Source organism: Spermophilus citellus (assembly GCF_964194105.1).
Source record: "Spermophilus citellus genome assembly, chromosome: X".
Lineage (NCBI taxonomy): Eukaryota > Metazoa > Chordata > Mammalia > Rodentia > Sciuridae > Spermophilus > Spermophilus citellus.
In genome coordinates, this window is record NC_138190.1 from 37481214 (window position 1) to 37497848 (window position 16635).

At 36.5% G+C, this 16635-nt stretch overlaps 1 protein-coding gene across 1 annotated transcript in view; it reads right to left on the minus strand.

The window, feature by feature from the left end:
* EFHC2 (EF-hand domain containing 2) overlaps positions 1-16635 on the minus strand; it is a gene marked incomplete at its 5' end in the record, with an annotated part of 214004 nt that overhangs the window by 60286 nt on the left and 137083 nt on the right. The window contains one exon of the mRNA XM_081277962.1: positions 16120-16250. Coding sequence (XP_081134088.1) covers positions 16120-16250 — 131 coding nt within the window. The remainder of the gene's footprint in view (positions 1-16119; positions 16251-16635) is intronic.

Sequence of the window (16635 nt, forward strand, 5' to 3'; positions counted from 1 at the left end):
TATTCCCAGAATTACAAAGCAAGTCTCAATAAATATCAAAGAATCAATATCATGCAAACCATGTTTTATACATAAATGTAATGAAAAGTGAAGAACTAAAAGAAAGCCAACCTGTACACATTTAGAAATTTCAAAACAAACTTTTATATAATTATTTCTCCCAAAAGAAATTATAATAATACTAGAAAATATTTTATATGGAGGATAACAAACACACTAAAGGTAAAAATAGTACTTGGAAGGCACATTCAAGCCTTAACGTGCATTTCTTAGAAAAGAAAGACTGAAATCAGTGAAACAAATGTTCAATTCAAGAAGGTAGAAAATAAAATAAACACAAAGAAAGTATGAAGAAGGAGGTAGTAAAAATAAGAGTAGGAATTAATAAAATGGAAAACAAAGTTTTAAAAAAGGGTTAACATGTTGAAATCTGTTGCTCTAAAAAATTAGCAGAATAAACAACTGTAGTAAAATTGATTTTTAAAAAACACACAAACTATAGTAAATTTTAAATCAGATTAAATGGAAATTCTAAAAAACTATATAATTTTTAACAGCAACTTGAAAATAAATAGGGAGTTGGAATAAAATGTAATACCCTTACATAAAGTGAGTCATTAATCTACCCACTAAAGACAGGAAGGATCATATGGTTTGACAGGCAATTTATGCAAACCTTCAAAGTATTGACAATACCTGCCTATTACAAACTGCCATAAGAAACACAGAGTGAATGTTGTGAAAATTGTTTTAAAGAGCTATTATAAAACACTGCTATTTGAAGTAGATGAACACGGTAGGAGAAAGAAAAAGTACAGGCCCATCTCCTTTATGAACAAAGATGTGAAAATCCTAAAGAAAATATGCGTCTACCAAAAATCTATCACAAGTGAAGTACTTAATAGTGAAATATTATAAACATTCCTTTGAAAGTCAGAAAAAAGATAAGAATACCTCCAAATGTTATTTATCTTATATGTTGCATTGCAAGTGCTAGCCAATATAATTACAGGGGGAAAATGTCATAAGAATCAGAAAAGAAGATGCAAATCTGTTATTTTTATAGTTTTTATAATATGGACCAAAATAAAATCTAAGAGAATTTATGGGCTCTAAGAACTCAAAGAGAAAATGAGATCAACATAAAAGAAACACTAAAAAAATCAATAGTATTCAGACACACCATCAACAATCAACTAAAAATGTAATTTTTAGGTTAAAAAAACACATTATTTACAATAGCAACAAACAACAAAGTATTATAAAACAAGATATACTATATTCATAGATGAGAAGTCTCTATGTCAGAGTGACAGAAATTCTGCCCCCAAAATTAACCTATAAATTCAACATTATTTTAGTCATAATTCAACTTTTTATAGAGCTAGAAAAAGTAGTAATAAAATTGATATGGATGATTAAAAGTCTAGAAAGTCAGGGAAGATTTGAAGAAGAAGAATTAGAATTTACCCTGCTATCTATGATCATGAACTAATCATGATATTATAGTAACAAATCAAAAGAGGTGGCATGGGCCAATAGAAAACAGACAAAATTAACAACAAGATATGGCCTTCTTTCCCAAGACCACGGTTGATTTTTTTTATTTTAATTTATTTTTAAGTGTACATGCAGTAAGTTTCACTCCTTGGTGTACAGTTCTATAATTGTGATGGAAAAGTCATCTAAACTCATAAAACCTTCTGCCTCTATTTGGCTCAATTCAGGTGAAAGAAGGAAAGTTTCCTACTATACTTCCAGATGAAAGGTCTAAATACAAAGAATATTTTTGCATGGTCTGCATTATAATTAGATGTATGACAACAGATCTTTTCACAACAGCAACTTCCAAGGTGTGGCACAGGATTTCCCCATATCTATAAAAAGAACTAGGAAGCATGACTTTGAGGTACTAAAGGATATCAAATTGTCCCCTAAAAACCAAAGATTAAATACTTAGTTTATTTTAATTCCTTGGAATGCATTGATGAATTGCTCCAGTTAATATTGCTGTTAAACAAATTACCCTAAAAATAAAAGACTAAAAACAATCATCTTGTTCTTTTCATGGATTCTGTGGGTCAGGAATTCAGACAGAGCCCAGAAGAATGTCTGAGGCTTTAACTTGAAAATTCTGTAACTGGGGACTTGAATCATCCATGGCAAGGGCCATCAACAGATCTCAGCTGAGTCTACCAATTAAATTACCACCTATATATGTTTTTTTTAAGTATAGACTGAGCTTCTTCATAGCATGATAGCCTCAAAGTGGTAGGACTTTCTATATGGTAGTTCAGGGTTCCAAAAGCAAGTGTCACAGCACACAATACATAATCATCTGCATGTTTTCTGACCTGGCCTCAGAAGTCACACAGCATTGCCTGTCCCATTCTATTGGTTACATATGAGTGACAAACTCACTCAAGATTCAAGGGGAAAATGTCCCACCTTTCAGTAGAAGGAGCATCAAGTTAACATTATAAGTGAGTATAATGGATGAGAAATACTGTTGCAACCATCTTTGGAAACTACAATCCACCATTTGTACGTGGTACACAGTTTCCTTTAGTTAACAATATCATTAGCATTCACCAGTTAGCTGGGATAATAGTGAGGATTCTTCTGTTCTCAAGATATGGGAATGTATTGCATAAGGAAATTGCTGAAAATTATTAGGAAAAATATTTTTTTTAAAGCAGCCTTTCATGGGGCTTGGTCTATGGCTCAGCGGTAGAGTGCTCACCTAGAGCATGTGAGGCCCTGGGTTCAATCCTCAGCACCACATAAAAATAAATAAACAAAGGCATTGTGTTCAACTACAACTAAAAAATAAATATACTAAAAAAAATTCAGCTTCCTTTGCAAGGAAAATTTATAATTTTAATAGTCAAAACTATACTACAGAAGAAAAAGAATGGTAAGATATTGTCACTAACTTACTAAGAATTTGAAAGTTATAAAAACTCTTCCATTTCAAAATTATATTTTAAAGCTTTAGGTTTTTTCTTTAATATATTCTAGACCATAATATAAGTATTTCAAATACGTGTTTTGAGAATATAAGATAAACCTCAATCCTACTTCACATCACCTACAGAATAATTTGAGATGAATCATATACTTAAAGAGGAAAACTAAAATTATAAAACAGAAAAAACACAGAAAATATCTTGGTGACTCTGAGGTAGCCAAAAGCTTCTTAAACAGATTACAGAAAACAAAGATTGACAATTTGGACTTGGAAATATTAACTAGCACAACAACTTTGGTAAATGGTCTGGAAGATTTTTTAAAAACAAAACATATACTTATTCTATGGTCCAACAATTCCATTCCTAGGTATGTAATTAGAGAAACAAAAATGAATAAAAGATGCCACAAAATGTACATACTGACTAATTTTATTTGTATGAAATCCTAGAACAGGAAAAAAAATCTATGAAGAAAAAAATCAGAATGCTAGGTTCTTTTTTTTTTTCCTTTTGGTATTGGGAATTGAACCCAGTGGTGCTCTACCATTGATCTACATCCCCAGTCCTTTTCATTTTATGAGATGGAAGTCACTTTAAGTTGCTTAGTGCCTCACTAAGTTTCTGAGACTGGCCTAGAACTTTTGATACACCTGCCTCAGCCTCCTAAATTGGTGAGATTATATTTGTGCACAACCACATCTAGCTCAGTTGCTGCTTCTTGAATGGGAGATGTGGGCAGTGATTGACTGGGATGGAGAGTGTTCAAATTTTGTTTGGTGATGGTGATGTTCTATGTTTTAATAGAAAGTTGGGTTGTACAGATATATGCATTTGTAAAACTCAGCAAATGTATACTTAATGTTTGTGTGTTTTATTGAAAATTAAAAAAATTAGTTGTAGATGGACATAATACCTTTATTTATTTTTATGTGGTGCTGAGGATTGAACCCAGGGTCTCACACATGCTAGGCAAGCACTCTACCACTGAGCTACATATCAAAGGAAAAAAAAACTATAAATAAGTGGCAAGCACACTGAAATATTTAGAGGGAAGTAACTATCTGTGATTTTCTTTGAAATGTACCAAAATTAAGATGAATTAATGGAAGGATGGAGGGATGTATAAATGGAGAGATGTGTGAAAAAGTAAAGGGAAAAAAAAGCTGGGCATGGTGGTGCATATTTGTAATCCAAGTGATTTGGGAGGCTGAGGCAAGAGGATTGCAAGTTTAAAGCCAGCCTCAGCAACTTAGCAAGAATGGAGGTATAGCGCAGTGTAGAGTACCCCTGGGTTCAATCCTCAGTAACACACACACACACACACACACAGCAAATAAAATAAGATGTAAATCTTACATGGTACAAGTAGATATATGGGTGTTCATTGTTTGATCCTTTCAATTTTTTTTGACATTTAAAAATCTTCATGAATTACTGGGTAAAAATGAATGAACAAGATTTTGGGTCTAATCTCATTAGAATCTGAAAATTATAAAAATTCCTCTATCTCAACATTTAATTTTAAAATTCTAGAATTTTATAATTACATATTATAAAACATTTGGACCCACAATGTAGAAATTCTAAGAAAATATATTAAAAAAATTACTTGACTCTCATGAATAATTAGAGTAGAACATCAACTGCAACAATCCATAAAGTGCTCTATTATGATTCTGAGCCTCTTGACTTTTGCCCAGAACATTCTGCCAGCATCTGCCATTAGCTCTTTATGAAAATTGAGGAAAGAAATAAAAATGTTATTTTTGAAAAATGTTCAGAAAGCTCTTTGCCCAGGCTTTTTGGTTTTATTTGTTTGGGTTTTATTTCATTTTAATTTATTTTTGTTTGTTTGTTTATTTCTACAATTGCTCATTGTCAAAAACAAAAACGAGGCCCAGTCTTAAGTGTGTTGCCCCTGAGAATTTCTTTAATATATGTACATTCCTTGAAATAATTATACAAATATACATGCACATACAACCTTTAAACTTTTGGCATGAATAGGACCATATTATACTTAGTTCTAAAGTTTGATTTATCTAGAAAACAGCATGAAATATAATGTGGTAACTGTCTGTGGTGTTTACCAAAATTTGATTTCCCTTTTTCTTCTGAGCACAATGTGGGGTCCTGTGACTAGTACTGGCCAGTAAACTGAGGGTATAAATGATATGTATTTCTTCCCAGGTGAGAATTTGCTGTACTTAACCCTCTGAAGTTCTCTCCTTTCTCTGGCAAAGTAACTGGCAACATTCAAGGTAGTGACTATTCTCTGAGCTTCAGTCCCTGAGTAGATACTATGAACAAAATTCCTTTGACAAACACAATGGCTACATAGATTGAGCAAGAAATAATCTTTTGTTGATTTAATTCCCTGGGATTTTGGAATTGCCTGTTACTGCAGCATTAAGTAGCCAATCCTGACTGATACAATGAACATTTCTTCAGGTATGCATATTTGTTCACTTCAGGTTTTCTAATGGCTAAAGAATAATGATGCAGTAGACTATATCCAACTATTTCCCAACTGTTGGGCATTTGATTTGTCCATTTGCTATATTTACTATTACAAAGTTTGCTGCAGTAAATATCATGTATGTATCTACATGCAGCCATGCTTTTGCACCCCTTTGCAACACACATGTCAATCCATTTGTCACAATTTTCCCAATAAAAAAATTTTAAAGTTCAAGTACTAAGTAAAAGTGTCTCAATACTAGATGCTGGCAATTGCCCTCTCAAATGCTGAATAATTCAAATTCCTATCAATAGAAAATGAGAGTATTACCTGACACACTCACCTGGAGTCAGTTACATTATTATCTTAAAATTGTACCAATATAATATGTATAAATAATGTTTTATTGTTGTTTTAGCTTGCATCATTATTGAGCAGGTTTTCATTTAAAAACCATTTGTATTTCTTCAGTGAACTATCTATTCTTATCTTTGACTCATTTTTATCTGTTGATTTTATAGGAGGATTTTTTAAGTCCTTATGTTAATCCCCCAGTTCTTATGTTGGTTGCAAATATCTTCTCTCAGTCTGTCCCTTGTTTATTTGGGGGGGGGGGTACCAGAGATTGAACTCAGGGGCACATAACCACTGAGCCACATCCACAGCCCTATTTTGTATTTTATTTATACACAGGGTCTGAATTACTTAGCAACTCACCATTGTGGAGGTTTGGCGATCCTCCTGCCTTAGCCTCTGAGCTGCTCTGATTACAGGCATACACCATGGCACCTGGCTGTTCCTTATATTTTAAAGGTTGTTTATAGCATCTTTTGCTTTAGGGAAATATAAAATTTTTCTGCAGGCAATCTTTCCCTTATGGTTTTTGGAAACTGCTCCATCAAAAATAAAAATATATAAAACATTTTCAAATTAATTGTCAACAAAATCTCTGTTAATAACCCATTCTTTATCCAGTGATTTGAAATGTTCTCCATATCTTAAAGTCCATAAAAAGGGATCTTCATACTCAATAGGCCTAGTTCTCTCCTCAACCCTGAGAAACAAAACCAAATCTAACAACAGCAATAACAGAAACCTACTTTGTAACATTGATTGCAATTGTTTCAAATCTACAGATTAATTTGGACAGATTAGAACTTTTACAATATTGTCTTCCCATCCAGAGATATCATAAAGTTTTAAAATTGTATTCATTTCAATCTTACACATTTCTGTCCAATTTATTACCAGGGCTTTCCTAATTTTGTAATACAGTGAATAATATCCCCTTTTGTAATACATTTCCTAATTGGTTACTGCTGTGTATATAATTTTATTCTATTTAGCTACTTTTCCAAATACTTTTTAAGAATATAACCTTTATTTTTTATTTATTTTTTTAATGTGGACTGAGGATCCAACCCAGTGCCTCCCCTGTGGTAGGCAATTGCTCTACCACTAAGCTACAAACCCAGCCCCCAAATATTCTTAATAGTTATATTTTTAAATTGGTTATTGTGAATTTTCTAGGCACACAGTCATGTTTGGTTTCTAATTTTTAAAAATCAGCCTTTAGTTCTATTCGGGGTTATTTATGCAGTGATTCCTACATGCTTATTTCCATAATACCTAGGGTAACAAAATAATAAAATTTTATGGCTAAAAGAGGGCTTTATAATGATCTAAGCTCTGGATAAAACAATAAAGATTATAGAGACTGGGAAGAAATGCAGAGAAGTGCTTCTATTGAATGGAGACAGGTGCCACTCACCTGCAACTGATTACTGTCATGGGAAAATATAGTTCCATTTCTATTTTCCAAGAGGTACTGGATACATAAATTTTTATGTTTGAACTCCTAACTTTAAAACACTAAACAAAATAAACAACAACAAAATTGCCAGTTTTCAATCTTTAATCTTGTATCTAATCCAACACCTTAATTTAAAGCAATTTATAGGGCTGGGGCTGGGCTCAGTGGTAGAGTGCCTGCCTGGCATGTGTGAGGCACTGGGTTCGACCCTCAGCAACTCACAAAAATAAATAAATTAAATAAAGCAATTTATACTCAGAAAGTAGCCAAGTGTAGGGAAGGGCTTTGAATCTTGTTTAGCTGCTTGGTAAGTCAAAACAGCATTGTCAATTACTAAAACTAGGTAGGTGTGTTGCTTGGTTTGGTCGCAAACAAGGAGTTTAGTCCTTAATGTCAATATACATTTGTGTTCCCTGTTTAGCTCATGTTGGTTTGGATTTGCTATCTCTAAAATATTCACAGAAAATGAAAATTGTCTCATTTATTTTAGTTTTTCCAAGTTTTATTAAAGTATGATTACAAAGTAAAAGTTGTGGGGCTGGGGCTGTGACTCAGTGGTAGAGCGATTGCCCAGCATATGTGAGGCACTGGATTCGTACTCCAGCACCACATAAAAAACTAAAAAAAAAAAAAAAAAAACCAAAGGTATAAAAAAAGTGAAAATTCAATTGCTAGACTGTGGAATCAACCCAGATGCCCTTCAATAGATGAATGGATAAAAAATATGTGGCATTTATACACCATGGAGTATTACGCAGCACTAAAAAATGACAAAATCACGGAATTTGCAGGGAAATGGATGGCACTGGAGCAGATTATGCTTAGTGAAGCTAGCCAATCCCTAAAAAACAAATACCAAATGTCTTCTTTGATATAATGAGAGCAACTAAGAACAGAACAGGGAGGAAGAGCAGGAAGAAAAGATTAACATTAAACAGAGACATGAGGTGGGAGGGAAAGGGAGAAAAAAAGGGAAATCACATGGAAATGGAGGGAGACCCTCATTGTTATACAAAATTACATATAAGAGGTTATGAGGGGAATGGGATAACAAACATGGAGGGAAATGAATTACAGTAGATGGGGTAGAGAGAGAAGATGGGAGGGGAGGGGAGGGGGGATAGTAGAGGATAGGAAAGGTAGCAGAATACAACAGTCACTAATATGGCAGTATGTAAAAATGTGATGTGTAACTGATGTTGTGATTCTGCAATCTGTATTTGGGGTAAAAATGGGAGTTCATAACCCACTTGATTCTAATGTATGAAATATGATTTGTCAAGAGCTTTGTAATGTTGTGAACATCCAATAAAAAAAAACCAAATAAATTAACTTTAATCAGAGAAGCAAAATGTTAATCAAAATGGGGAGGGGGAACAAATAGAAATGGCTTTCTCTTTATATTACTTAATGATGCCTACTCTATTTCATCTGCTGCCTTTCCTGACTGACAAGAAGGTTAATAAACATTTCTTTGGTATTAAAAAAAAGTGAAAATTATATATATATATTTATATTGCACATTGTTTTGATATATGTATGCATTGTGAAGTGGTTAAATCAAGCTAATTAACAGATCCCTCATCTCACTAATTACCTTTGTGTGTGTGTGTAAGATTCACTCAGCAATTTTCAAGAATACAATATTATTAACTATATTCACTATGCTGTACAAATAGATCTCCAGTACTTAATCAACCTAACTGAAACTTTTGTACAAATGGTACCTTTAAAGTAGCCTTTCTATATTTAGGTAAATTCCCATACTATGTTCCCTGCCACCCCAAGAGGGACATCAGCTCAATTTCCTGGCCTTCCATGCAATTAGAAACATGCACATAACCCAGAATCCACTAATCATGAAGTTTTCAGAAAATGTTGATTGAGAAGGCAATAACAGGAGAAAACCAACTCAATAGGGTCCATGTTTGGTGTCAGAGGGGTTCAGCTCTCAGAGGTAGCAAGAGGCAAAAGTGGCCAAAAGTGGTGGTAGTGATGGTTGCAAAAAAAAAAAAAAAAGGGAGTTCTTAGCAACAATGCAAGTGTAGCAAGGACTCATGGGTAGGGACAGTGGTAACAGAGGTCATTTTTTCATCAGATATCTCTACAGCCCAGTTCTGGGCTTTGTTCCTAAAATTCAGTCTCAAGCTTATTTCTCTGGTCTTTCCAAAAATACTGTGAACCACCCAGAATCCTTTTAATAAATTCCTTTTCTGCCTAACTAGCCAGAGAAGATTTTGCTTTTCTAAAACTAAGCCCTCACCACTACAAACAACACCACCAGGCAGTGATAGAAGCAAATAAAAAACCTTCATCTTTTTTGATTCCGAGGCCAGCTTTCTTTCGACCACATCACATTATTTATATTTAATGCTTTTTAGGAAGGCTCAAAATGCTGTTCTCAAAGATATGCTATGAGTACTGACAAAGCAGATGCTTTGATTCACGAAAAGAACCTATGTTTGAGTGTGTTTGGAATTTATGTGTTTGTTTATCTTTGTTTTTGCTTCTGTTCATACAGATTCATAGACTAGTGGCTTCCTTAAAAGATGTTAACCTACAATAAAAACACCAACAGCAATGTACACAGAGTACTCCAAATAAAGATAGAGCAGAGCCATTCAAAGGGAGAGATAACCATCCTAGATAAATCAGAATGAGATCATTACCATGTTCTAAACACTAACTTGACAATCTGCTTCCTTGAAGTAAGGACAGTAACATGTTAGATTATATTAATGTTTCCCAACCTGGATCCACAAATGATGTTTATTATTTTCCATGTTCATGGCCTCAAAGTTTTTAAGAGATTCTTTTCCAACTTCATTTATTAATGTTTTAGATGACTCCATCACAGGTAAAAATATAGCTTACTGAAATACTGAAAATGGCATGTAGATTCATATAACTATTCTTGATGACACCAGGTTACCATATTGGGATAAAGTGTTTTCTTCGTTTTTCTTTCTTTCTTTTTTGAGTATCTACCATACACTAGTCAGTGGACTACAATAAGAATTTTATAAACTGTATCAAATTTATTATTCATCACAACAGCTCTATGTAGTAGGCATTATTATCATTATTTTCTAGATGAAAAAAATTGTTCAACAACTTACCCAAGGCTACCAAGCTGGTAAATGAGAGAGCTGAGATTTAGATCTGGGTTTGCTGACTACAAAACCAGTGATCTGATCTATTTATAGTACACTACCTCCCTCAGGAAGAATTTCAGTTTTATAAGTGAGAACATTTCCCGAGGCTCTAAATCTTAGAAGGAATTTATTATATGGATGTTCATAGAAGAACTACTGACCCACGATTAATAATAGAGGTCTGAGAAAGAACTGTGTAGTAATTTACTGAAGCCTGATACACTGGGTTCTGGAGGGACCTGGGAAAGACACAAGGGTGAACTGATTATGGCCACTGCCCTCTAAGAACTTTGCCCAAGTAGGGAGAAGAGATGAGCACACAGAGGACCAAAATATGCACAAGTTACATGAGGTCAAATGTCAACTCTGATGGGCAGATCAAGGCTCAGAAAGGTGGCCAGAGGGAGGGACAGACCATGTCTTCCCTGGCATTGGGTCTTCACCGCTGAAGCTACATGTAATTTACAGTCCAGAGCCTGCTCTGGAAAGCCCCACTTACCTATGTTTCCAATTTTGTGAAATACTAGCCCTGCCAAACCTAGACCCTGCCCTGCTCCCTGATGAAATGTGCCCTCACTCTGAGAAAGACCCTCTGCTCTCTTTTGATAAATCAGAAGCTCTCATAGGTAAATCTCAGACTGTAAAGAAAGGGTTGCAGAGAAACAGATCTAGGTAGAGGCAGAGTGGGTGACCCTCACAAAGCCAAAGAAAAATGTTCCCTGCCCACGTGAAAAAAGCAGAACCACTCTCTACTGTTTCTTGACCTATCCCTGCATCCATCAAGTCTATCCTAAGACCAATGTCTCTGAGAGGCCTATCTGTTAATCCATTGTGCAGAGGTAGTTTACTGGCTCCTATCTTTGAGGTTTTCCTGAGAGAAGAAAGCAGAATGCCAGGGCTTGGACAACACAGCAGGTCTGGGCTCTGAGGCACCAAGAATATACTGAGAAGGCCAGGGAGCTACACTGGACAGAAGCCTAACAATCCACCTTTGCTTGTCTCTACTCTTCTCTATGATTTCAACACACAAATTTGAAAAGGGAACACTTTATAAGTGTATTATAAACCTATATTTTAAGAGTTTCAGAACAGCAAAATATAGAAAGGCCCACAGGGACTAATAATACAGATCAAAGAATGAGATGCATGGTGGTGAATGTGGCTTACCCAAGTCACTTGAATGGTGAGGGTCAGGTCTATCCTTCCCTGACTCCAGTAAGCCAGAGACAGATGGCCCTTCTCTGACGCAAGATAATCAATTATTTATTTGTTTGCTGCAGGCTGTAGACTGAATGTTCCTTGAGAAATAGAATCATTCATTAAATTATTCAACAAACATCTATTGTACTTGGCAGGATCGTGGAGGCAGGGAAATAAACAAGTAACAACTCAACAGGGGGCTTCCAGTGGATGGTAGATATAAAACATTTTGGCACATTGCTTGGCCCATAGTAAGTGCTCAATAAATGATGGCTTCTACAGATGTATCCTTCTAGCAAGATATAAATAAGGAGGAAGAGGTAGACAAGGGCCAGATCTCACATGATATGCTGAGAAGCTGGAATTAGTCCTGCAAGCAATGGGGAGCTGATGCAGAGTTCAGAGCACAAGAATGACCTAATCAGACTTCAGGAAGGTCACTATAACAAAACTTTGCAGGATGAGAGTTAAGAAAAGATCAGTTCTGCAGCTCTTCAGGAGGTCAGAGGAAACTGTGATGCAAATGAAGCTGGGAATGGATGGTAAGCAAAGTTTCCAAAGGGTTCAATTCCTTATGATGGATGGGAAAGGTGGAGATAGGAGGGAGGGGAGAGACAAGCTGAACCCAAGCCTGGGTTCTGGGAACACATATAGTAAACTTTACCAAGATAGCATCCCGAGCTGCAATTATCTGAAAGAAGAAAATGAGGTCAATTTAAGGGAAGTTATTTCAGGATGCCTAAGGAATATTCAAAGGGGAGAGATCCCAGAGATGTCTGTATTTTCAAGTCTATCATTCTGGATAAGGGTCTGAGAATGAGGAACTAAAATGGAGACATCAACCTATTGGTGAGAGCCAAAGCAGTCAGGCTAAACAAAATATAGCCACTCAACTAACATTTATTAACACTGCGATAAGATTAAAGCAGAAAACAAGAGACAGAAGGTCTCCACTCTCAAAGAGATTACCTTCTGATGAGAGGAGCACCCCCGCCCACAAACACACAAATAAAAGAAAGAAAAATATTAGCTAGAGAGCAAAGGATAAGATTAGAATATGATATGAAAAGTAACTAGATATGTAGTTCCTTTGTCTTTGTATAGGCAAGGGTGTGGGGAGCAAAAGAGAGGTCTGAATACAACGTGCAGGGGCCACACTTGTGGGCCAAACACAGTGGCAGACCCAAGCCCAGAGAACTCAGTGAGTATCCAACCCCAAACATGTTATATGATCCAGGACATCTTGACTCCTGGTCTATACTCCCATTTGGAGACTGCTACAGTTTATATGTGATTTGCCCCTCAAGTGCAGATGTATTTAGAACCCTGGTTTCCAGTATGGTAATGTGAGAGGTGGTAGGACCTTTACAAGGTAAGGCCTAATGGGAGGTGATTTGGTCTCTGGGGGCACTGCCCTGGGAAGTGATTAATGTAGCTCTCATCATGAGATGGGGCAAAGAACTGGTAGCTGATTATCAAAGAAAAGGAAATGGGTAAAAGGACTTAAAATCAGCATACTTACAGTGACCAGTGACGCAGCCACATCAATGTTTATTTATAGCAGCTCAATTCACAATAGGTTAAACCAACTTAGGTGCCCTTCAACAGATGAATGGATCAAGAAAATGTGGTATATATACACAATGGAATATTACTCAGCCTTAATGAAGAATGAAATTATGGCATTTGCAGGTAAATGGATGGAGCTGGAGAATATCATGCTAAGTAAAATAAGCCAATCCCCCAAAACCAAAGGCCAAATGTTTTCTCTAATATGTGATGCTAATTCACAATGGGGGCAGAGGGGGGGGCTAGGGAAAAATAGAGGTACTTTGGATTAGACAGAGGGGAGTGAAGGGAGGAGAGGGAGTATGGGGGTAGGAAAGATAGCAGGATGAATCAGACATTCTTACCCTATGTGCATGTATGACTACAGGACCGGTGTGATTCTACATCATGTACAACCAGAAGAATGAAAAGTTTTACTCCATTTATGTATGATGTGTCAAATGCATTCTACTGTCATGTATATATAACTAATTAGAACAAATTTTTAAAAAGAAAAGGAAATGGGTAGACAACAATAGCCTGGGGGTGGGAGAGGATCATACTTACATAACACAAGCAATCACCCCCTGGATGGCTCTCTTCCTGCCTTTTGGTCATGTAAGCATGAGAAGAAAGGAAACCTAGGGAACCTGAAATCTATAAAGGGACAAGATACCCCACTCCCTTAGGTATCATTTCTGGGCTCCCTCCTCTCTGGAGGGGTGTGTGTGTGTGTGTGTGTGTGTGTGTGTGTGTGTTGTGTATCTATCTGTCTGTCTGTCTGTCTGTCTCTCTCTCTCTCTCTCTCTCTCTCTCTCTCTCTCTCTCTGTTCTCAGGTATTTAATATTTAACAACAGGGGAATGAGGGCCTGATCCTGAGATCCTGATTTTCAAGACCAGTATCAGTTGGACCCTGGTTAGTTCTCATGAGAGGGTTATTATGAAAGAGAAAGACTGGTCCCTTCCCACTCTATGGCTTTCTATTTTGCCATGCGATCTCTCCTACATGTTCTCCACCATGATGCTATATCTGACATGAGATCCTCACTAGAGCTGAACTGATACTGGTACCATGCCTTTGAACCTCTCAAATTGTGAGCTACATAAATCTCTTTTCTTGATTACTTTAGATAGGATAGAGAAAAAAAAGCCCCTCTGGGGATGAGTCCTAGGATTAACATGGAAAGGATGATGATGGGGACCTTCCTAGCAGAGGGAAGTGCACATGCACAGGTATGGATGCAGGAAAAGAGCTGGATGTGCTTGAGAAACTGAAAAGCAACCAGGGAGGCCAAAGAACAGGGCTGGAGAAAAAGAAGTGTCGATGCTGGAACTATAAACAGAATCCTATTGGCTGCAGTCAAATATTTGGATCTTATTGTAAGGACAATGGCAAGCCACTGGAGGATTTCTTCAGGCCAGGCATGACCTAAGGTGATTTTAGTCTTAAGGAATTTCTGGGATGGGGAGCTTTTTCTTTCTGAGCATGCAGTGCCTTCAGGCCACCCCTCCAATAGCAGTGTGGTAGTCCTTTATCCCACCCACAATTAAGGTCAGGCCTCCATCTGCAGAGCAATTTCTCCTGGTTGGAGATCCTGCTTGGCCTAAATGCTTCCCCAAAAGTCCCCATGAACTCACTAAAATGTTTCCAATAGACTTTGCAAGAGTACTGGGAGAATGGATGCTTTTGTAAAAGGACACAAAATAATAAAACAAAACCGCTCCCTCATTTCTGATGGAAATTTCTTGTTTTCTCCTCCACTGCTTTCCATTAGTCCATGGCCTGAGTAATTAATTATCTTTGCTCTTTACTCTGCCTCCATTTATTTTCTAAAACACCATGAATATGTGTATGTGACTATGAACAATAACAAAGGACTATAAATTCTTATTGATCCCAGAAGGTTGGGAATTCTAAACAATAAAAATATGTCCTCTGACTGCTTCTCTCCAAAGAACATTTTAGACACACAAAAGAGCTTTGTTAAAACAACAAATGCGCTCTTGGGGCACTGTGGGCCTCCTGGTGGCTCCAGGCCACCAGGTAGTGATGCAACAGGCAACTGTAGACACAAAGTTGGAAAGACCTCCCTGCTACCCTTGCCTGGGCTAGCTTCCTCATTTCTCAGTGCACATCTTGACTGCATCAAGCCCAGTTTACTATATAGCTTTCAGCCACTATTGTTTTCAGAAGCCAGAATTCTCAGCCTAAAGAGAATGTCCCCTTTGTCCTCCATCCATGATTTAATTTACATTCTCCTGAAGGCTCTGTTCACTTTGTTTTCAAGCTAAGAAGTCTCACAATTGTACTTAGACCCTGAATTTGAATTTCTCTGTGTTTCTGCTGTTTGGAAGTTTGCCTAGGTCAGTCACTGAACAGTCACGGGATTCAGCTTTACCTTAGAGAAAACCTTTATTGTTCATGATTTTTTAATGAAATGTCCAACTACGGTCAGATTTTCCCCTTCAATTCCTATGTTTTTGTCTTTAGAATCTATATATGAGAATACATATACACAGATACATACACATCACCTTTTCTCTTGCTAATCAGTAAAGTTTTCATTATCTTTTCCAACTTTATTGCATTCCTAGGGATATAGCCCTTCTCTGTCTCCCAGATTTTGGAGGGAACTCTTAACTGAACTTTTTTCTACCTTTATCATTCAGATGCACCATTCCCAGCATTCCTTGGATCTTTCAACACCATGATTTAGAAGACAATGTGAGCATCTGACTTCCTAGGCTTTCTTCAGTCTCTGTTCCTACCTAAAAACTTATAATATAAAGCTTACTAGAATATTAATAGCCCAAATTTGACCACAAAGTAATACAAATGCAAAATGCCAATTTCTAATAAAAAGCCTATAGTCAACTGACTAGGAGACACTAAGAAAGCAACTGTTCTTTGTGCTCTTCAGACAGTCTTGAGCTGGAAACAGATTGGTTGCTAGCAGAATATTGCTTACCTGAATGTATTATAATCCAAAACCTTTGTGTGTCTAGGGTCAGCAGCTGCAAATACCTGCTTGATATCTTTTGATTTCGATTCTAAGTCTTTCAGCTTTTGTAGGACAAATTCGATGCTGCTAAATGGAAACTAGAAGAGAGAAATGAAAGGAAAGACACATTTAAATATACCTGAAACTTCAGGAGCCCAATATTTATGATGGCCAGCAAAGAGACTGTACATGGTAAACCCAAAGTTAGCTAGAAATGCCTTTCTATAGAGACCAACACTGAGAAGAGATGGCTAGCTTTGTTATCTCTTGAGCTATGCCTTTAAGACAACAAGTGTCATTAGCCTAGGCCCCAAATCTGAGACAAATGAGCTTAAGAGACAGCAGGCTACAGAGATAAGAAAACAATCTGCTTCCACTTCAGCCTCCTACTCCCTGTAACCTTGGACATGGGCCCAATATTTTGGCAAACCCTAATGCAGAGAATGGGGATTCAAAATTGGATAAGTAGACCTTCATTTTCTC